Raw genomic sequence first — 7551 nt, 5'->3', positions numbered from 1 at the left:
TTTGTTTATTACAAACATGCAGCTTTTCACTATGAATTATTGTGATGTTTTTGTCAGCTGTCAGCTGAACTCTCATTCTGATGGCACCCATTCACACCAGAGGATCCATTGGTAAGCAAGTATGTAATGCTGAATTTCTCCAAATCTGATCCAATGAAGCAACAAATTCATCTACATCTTTGATGGCCCAAGTGTGAGTATATTTTCAGCAAATTATCGTTTTTTTGTACCATGTAAAATTGCAGATGTTGGCAGAATGGATGACAAGATCTGGACAATTGAATATTACAACGTCATAAGAGACTTTCTTAATGAAAAAGCACTCCTTTGTTTTGAAATGAACATATTTATTAACAACATTGGTTCACAAATAATCTCTGGGGAAGTGGAGAAATCAATGTTAAAGACATCTTAAAAAAATACAAACTGTACAACATTTATAAATTTTATGAACATTCATAAATAGCAAATATATTGGGTCAATCAGTGTAGGTTGTAGCCCAGGCATGTATTTTGCAGAGAGGTTCTGTACAGCCCTCTAAAATGGCCTGATTCATACTCCTGGTTTAAAGATTACAGATTTTCTGACTGATGGAAAAACATCAGCAAGTTTTTAATCCATGCATGACTGAGTCAACGTATTCAATATTCAGCAGATGAGTAAATCAAGAAAATCTTGCATTCTGGTCTTTATCATGCATACATCAGGAAAAAAGGGAAAATTTTAAAAATAATTACTGTAAAAAAAAAACACTGTTCACAAACTCATATCCCAAAACAGAAGATCAGTGCTTATTAAAACACATTTTCACCTATACTGATATATTTTACAATTTCCTTAATTGTACATTTTGTTTTACCACTAATTCAGCACCAATTAAAAATTAACTACTTAACTTGCTTTTTGATTTCTCCGATATGTCTGTATTAGGGTGGCTTAGTTACACAACAGTGGTGCTGAACGGAAACATCGGACCACAGCTACAGTTATGTAATGGGGCAGTATAACCTCTGAACACTTCGTAAGACCCGCCTTCCTGTTGCATGTGCAGAAAAACTAGAAGCAAGCACATTACATGCATTGCAAAAATGCACCACGTACACCTATAACATTCAGTGCCTAAGACAATCTCTAGATGCATTATGGAAAAGGCTGTTAGGTTGCAATCATTTGCTGATGTACAGGCATATGTAATAATTTCAAAATAAATATCAACATTAGATTAGAGGTTACAGTATGTATTTGTGATTTAAACTTGAGTATAACAGTGAGACAGGAACATAAAGGCAGGAAATCAATAAATTAAGACATCTTGCAGTTCATTACGTAGAAAAGGGGGTAGACTGTGGCTCATTGGAAAGACAGGTTCTTTAGAAAATACTAACTGGGTTCTTGAGTATAGGTTCTAGAGGTCCCATGATGCCTGTACACATTAATCATTTTTAAAATCTACCACTTTATACAGTTATAGCAGCAACTTAAAGGGACAGTTCACCTAAAAATGAAAAGTCAATTCAAGAATAAAAGAAAAAGATTTTTTCACCCTCATTTCAAACTTGAATGACCTTCACTGTATGGATACAAACGATTAACACATTATACAAAGTATCTCATTTTATGTTCTGCAGAGGAAATAAAGTCTAACAGGTTTGGAACAACATGAGGGTGTGTAAATGGTAACAATTTTAATTTTTGGGTGGACTATCCCTTTAAATTCTCCTTTTGATGAGTCTAGGCTAAATCAGAGGTTTCAGTCTACATGTTAGTGGATTACACTAGTATTTGGGGAAAAAAATGCTGGTAATTTGGAGATTAGCTGGTCACTGTCAGAAAATACACTTGCATGTATTTTTAAATAAGCACATCTGGTGACACAGTAATTGAGCCCCTTATACTCCATAGCTGCAGCCCAACTGGATAAATTAAATTAAGAATAAAACCTATTAAAATCATGACGTTGCCTAGAATTATATTAGCAATCAGCTAGAGGTAGAACAGAACAAAAGTTCAATATCCCTCTTTACCAGTAAACACTGAGTTCTCTGGATGGGGGCGGAAAAAATCATTACAAAAAATACAAATTTAAATAAGCCCACCCCATCCAGAGTTAGATATATTCATTACAGAACATCGGAAATAATTCTCTTGAAAAAAATGTGCGGTGAGAAAAAAGGCAAGTGATTTTGTTGTCTTGCATGCAAATGTATGCAAAAAATAATAATAATTCAGTACATTCTGGCTGACAATCACACATGAAAAAACATTTCAAACGTCTCTGTAGACAGAATGAGAACAATTCAAGTTGGACCATTCTTCCTTCAGCTGGAAAGCTATTGCTTTGCCTGGTTAAAAAAATCTTTGTGTTTTGATTGAACTTAAGAACTTTGCAGTAAAAAATTGTTTAAAAGAAGACTACAAAAGATTCCAGATATTCATGCATTTCATCAGATATCGATCTGTAAGAGGAAAAGAGATTTAAAGCCTGACTGATTCTAAGTAAGCTAGTAAATGAGTTTGCACACAGTCTCACACTGACTGCATTTGATTTTGGAAGCTAAGCTTCTTAGCTAAGTTGCTCTAGCTGATATATTCATGCAAGAAAATTCACTTGTACATCATGATCACAAAAGAAAACAGAATGTAATCTTTCCCCTCTGAATATGAGGTAAGTTGAGGCGATGACATTCACATTATAACCTGTTAAAACAGGCTTCAACGAGCTCTTATGACGTACTAAATGAACTGCACGAAACCTCTCAGCAGTGTGATAAAGAACCATACGACTAAAATACGAACACAGAGAACCTACAGCTAAAGCTCATCTCATGAGCGGTCAATTGTCTCATGTTTGAAACAAAGGAAATCAATAAAATCCCCATTTCACAACATCTAATAAAAAAGATAAAAAGTAAGCAGAAAAATCATGCTAATTTAGCCCTCCGTTGTACATTTTGGTATATATTCTCTATACCGTGCATTACAGTTTCAGGTTTTGAGGGGGTAAAGGAATGGCCTCATTAAAAAATTATGTCCCTGTCCAAACCAAAGCAGCATGCAGGTGAACATCCCTCAAACAACACAGATGAAACCTTTACTTTGAGTAAAGCCTAAATCAAAGATAGTTAAAAACGCAGCCCTTCAGAGTTCTGCCCATTCGAGGTGTTGCAGGAAGAGCTCTGTTGGGGGAAATCCAAAGCATTCTTCATCTTCTCCACCACTGAAATGAACATGATGCTGACGTGTGCTACCATGCTGTCCTGTACAGATGCAGGTCAGAAGGGAGAGTTCATCCCCAGCTTAGTCTCAAACTGAAGCTTCTGCCTCTTCTGGTAACGCACTCGCACCCTGAAATCAGAGCCATATTTTCATAAGCTGTGGGTTAAATGATAAATGGCATATGTAGGCTAGATTTGGACTAATTAAGAATTTAAAGGAATCACATAGGAAATGAAATAGTAGATTCTGTCAATGTAGTGAAATTTCAAAATAACTGTTTTCTATTTTAATATGTTTTAATTGTGTAAATGTAATTGTGTAAATGTAATGTTAAATGTAATTTATTCCTGTGATGGCAAAGCTGAATTTTCAGCAGCCGTTACTCATGATTGTTACACGATCATTCTAATATGCTGATTTTTCTTATCAATGTTGAAAACAGTTTTAGCTTCCTAATATTTTTGTGAAAATCATGATATATTTTTTTATGAAAGTTAAAAAAACATTTTAAATGGCTTTACTGTCACTTTTGATTAATGTAATATAATGTGTCCTTACTGAATAAAAATATTATTATAATTTTTAATCTTACTGAACTAAAATTTTGAACAACAGTATACATTGTGGCCTATTCCTCACATAAAGCTATCATACAGCTTCAGAAGACTTGGAATGAGTTGTGTGGCCTACTTTCACAGCGAATTTATATTTTTTTATATATGCATTAATTGTATCAAAGAAAGAATGTTTTGCAGGGTTGGTAATGACATGAAGGTGAGTAAATGATGACAGAATTTTTATTTGTACATTAAAGCGATTTATCCTCTTACCTGATTTCATGCAGTTTTACTGCTTCATTGATTAGCACCACAAGTACGATGGACAGAGAGACCAACAGCCAGACCAAGAGGGGAATGTGACGTAGTGTGAAGACCACCTCTGTACTCCTGTCCTGCCACAACTGATAATCTATCACAGCCTGCACCACCTGTCCCAACAATCTGCAAGAAAAAACATTGGCAAAGTGTATTTAACTGATTCCAGGGAAGTGACAATAGTCCTCAAAAACATTTTACTAGTAAAAAATTACTTTTAGCATGTGACTTTGCTAATAAAATAAGCATTCTCTACATGAAACACTCACACCACAGGCACCGTGAGACACCACCATGTGTTACTGAACGGGTTCTTCCTCCACAGGGGTTGTGAACGGTGCACATAGCTCAGAGAAATGACCACTGAAAGAGAGGAAGAGAGATAATATGCTTTTTTTTCACTCAGATCCATCTAGATAAATATTCAAATGAGACAATGTATTTTATTAAAGTCACCTGTGTGCAAAGCCAGAAAACCTGCCATAATCTTCTGAATCAAAAGCAGCCCATTGGACAATTCACTAAACCACTGCGGGCCATCCTGTGAGCTGTATACATTAATCATTGATTAGTACTCATGACTAATTCATGGCATCTAAACACAGAGAAAATGACATTCAAGTGTTTGTGTACCTAGATGCGAGTATGTGAGAGCAGGTAATGGTGCTGTTATCAGTTTTTGTGAGGTTAGCTGCTCTAGAACACACTTCCTGTAGAGAAAACCTGAAGCCGACTAAGTAGGCTAACATCGTCAGACCGAACTTCAACAGGAACCAGCCTAGGAAGTAGTGCTGGGTCTGAGAGATAGAGTCAAAAATAACATGAACGCAAACGCACATGTGAGTTACATCAAGTGTGTTTAAATAGTTTGCAGTTTAAATCGAGTGCATTGTGTGGTCTCATGACTGACCTTGCGTGGAATGGAGTCCAGATTCTTTCCAGTAGCGACTGTCATCATTGAACTGTCTGGCGATTTTCCCAGAAAGGACACGCTGTGAATGCCAACATTTTTTATTTTTATTTTTTTTACATATAAAGATCGCTGATATGACACATGTGGGCATCTTATTTGTCATTTTTTCCTTATTACCTTAGCAGTGGGTAACAGAAGCAGGAAAGCCACAGTATGTCTGTGATGTTCATGGGAGGAGGTAGCTGAATAAGGCAGGCCAGGAACTATAAAACCAAGACATCAAGAGTATGAATATGAATTTTGAATGAATTCTGTAAATTGTATATCCTGTAAATAACATGCAGGTCTGTTTTTTTTTCTCACCTGAATGATGACCAGTGTCAGTTGACACTGCAGTAGGAAGAGGAAGCACTTGCGAATGCCATAGGTGGTGTGTCTCGCCTGAAGATACATCAACAGACAACATTCAGATTCAACATTTTTTTTTTAAAAGATTGTTTTATTAGATATAGTAAAAATTGACAATTATGATGAGAGAATGGGATTGGGACTGGTTGCAAGCAAGACTCGAACCAGCATGACTTTTACTATATCTGTCTACATATAATAACCAGCAAAAATACCCCCCATATTTTTCTTTTCGGTTGTAAGCATATGTACACTACCGTTCAAGATCTGGGGTCAGTAAGATTTTGAGTTTTTTTTTTTTTAAAGAAATGAATACTTTTATTCAGCAATAATGCATTAAATTGCTCAAAAATGAAAGTACAGACATGTATACTGTTACAAAAGAGTTCTATTTCAAATAAATACTGTTCTTTGGCTTTTTATTCATCAAAAAAAATATTGGAAAAAAAATGTATCATGGTTTACACAGAAATATTAAGCAGACACTTTAGACATTAAAGACTGGAGTAATAACTTTACCATCACAGGAACAAATACATTTTTGTTCAAATAAATGCAGACTTGATAATTAGAGACTTCTTTCAAAAACTGTACAGACCCCCAACTTTTAAACTGTAGTAAATTCACTGCATGAGCTTGTATCTTCTTGCTCCCATGTGATTAACAGCCTCATCAACCCTACAGCATGCCAGAGAGCGTGTATGTATGTATACCTGCTCTATGAGTTTGACCATGCTGACACTCTCGCCCTGATGGAAGGACATGGAGCAGGCGAGGCTGTTGAGACTAGCACTGAGCCCCAGTGGAGACAGCTCATCACAGTCACCATTCAGCCCGCAGCCCGCAGCATACCCAAATGTCTCCCATGAGCACCGGGACGGGTATAGAGGATCCAGGGAGATACTAAAACACACAGAGAGAGGGTTTCCAAATCCCCACAATCACTTTAAATTCAAATGAGCCACAGAGTACTCTAAAAGAAACTTAACTTCTTTGATGTACACTATATTTTATTATCTCACATATTTAGAATTATGCAATGAACAAAAGCTCAAAGGCAGCTTTTTAGTTTCTTGAAAATTGCCATCCTTTAGATTGCAGCTTTGCATAAGATTATAGGGCACATTTGATTCTGGTGTACAGCAGAGTAGAGTGGCGTGTGTGTTACCCACCTGATGTCACTCTGCAGAAAAAGGCAGCTGTTACGGAAGTTTGCGGAGCTCCCCAAACAGCATGTTACCTCTCTGTTCTCCTGCATGATCTTCATCATTTCACACATTGCTGTGAAACAAACATTTAGAGGGTTCAACTCAAGTACACTAGCATATAAAACACATGGACTAAAAGCTACAAAACTTTAAGGGGTCTTTAAAGTCACCATGAGATCAAAACTGACAAACTGACAAAAATCAAGTCCCACCCTACATTTTTTTCATTCGGATATACTGTACGTCATAACAGAAGAAAAGATGATCACAGCTTTTGCTTAATGCTAACATTAAAGCTGGTGTTGAGGCTGACTCACTTTCAGGGGTGCAGTCTGTGAACAGGGGCACCAGTAGAGGCACATTGTCTATGTTCTTCAAATGAGGACGAACCTGATGAATGCCACGAGGCAGTTTGGCCTATAGAACAACAGAGAGGAAAAAGCATCAATCAGTATTTCAGCAACTGCAAAACATATTTCAAACTACCAAACTCACACTGCAAAGGTGGCACGGAGGCGCTTCTAAAGTGGCATTTAAGTGCCATTGGAGTAGACTGCTTACTCTGTTGCAGTCTTCTAAGAAACTGGGCACATCACTGTCAGTAGGCTGGAAGCTGGCGAGATCTGATTGGTCCTCAGGCAGTAGTGGGCCCTCTGCGTCATCACGAGAATCTAAGAACACAGAGAGGTTGTATCATTTAAATAAATTCCAAATGAGGGAAAAATGTAGTGTATGTCAACTGTGTGTACTGGCAGGCAGAAAGACACACTTACCATGCAGAAGGTCATCATGTAGAGATCCTGCTTGGCTAGGGCTGGACGGAGCACCATCGTAGTGACCATCTCCGTTTGGGGTCAGAGAGATGTGACAGTTCCAGCCCGTCTCCAAACCCATCTTCTCTGCAAACACCTACAAGCAAAGCCAGCATTA

The 7551-nt window shown here is 37.2% G+C and overlaps 1 protein-coding gene across 4 annotated transcripts in view; it reads right to left on the bottom strand.

The window, feature by feature from the left end:
- Positions 1-326: 326 nt before the first annotated feature.
- LOC107722205 (transmembrane protein 94-like) overlaps positions 327-7551 on the bottom strand; it is a 36992-nt gene continuing 29767 nt past the window's right edge. For all 4 annotated transcript variants that reach the window (XM_016530459.1, XM_016530460.1, XM_016530458.1 and 1 more), the window contains 13 exons: positions 7395-7530; positions 7183-7292; positions 6939-7038; positions 6586-6694; positions 6127-6316; positions 5369-5446; positions 5183-5268; positions 5003-5084; positions 4726-4889; positions 4549-4640; positions 4362-4455; positions 4048-4218; positions 327-3346 (listed from right to left, as the gene is read on the bottom strand). In XM_016530459.1, the coding sequence (XP_016385945.1) occupies positions 3274-3346; positions 4048-4218; positions 4362-4455; positions 4549-4640; positions 4726-4889; positions 5003-5084; positions 5183-5268; positions 5369-5446; positions 6127-6316; positions 6586-6694; positions 6939-7038; positions 7183-7292; positions 7395-7530 (1485 nt within the window). In that variant the 3' untranslated portion in view covers positions 327-3273. The remainder of the gene's footprint in view (positions 3347-4047; positions 4219-4361; positions 4456-4548; positions 4641-4725; positions 4890-5002; positions 5085-5182; positions 5269-5368; positions 5447-6126; positions 6317-6585; positions 6695-6938; positions 7039-7182; positions 7293-7394; positions 7531-7551) is intronic.

The sequence above is a fragment of the Sinocyclocheilus rhinocerous genome, unplaced genomic scaffold, assembly GCF_001515625.1.
Source record: "Sinocyclocheilus rhinocerous isolate Xijiao unplaced genomic scaffold, SAMN03320098_v1.1 scaffold334, whole genome shotgun sequence".
Classification (NCBI taxonomy): domain Eukaryota; kingdom Metazoa; phylum Chordata; class Actinopteri; order Cypriniformes; family Cyprinidae; genus Sinocyclocheilus; species Sinocyclocheilus rhinocerous.
The sequence above is the reverse complement of the archived record's forward strand: the minus strand, read 5'-3'. Positions and strand labels throughout refer to the sequence as shown.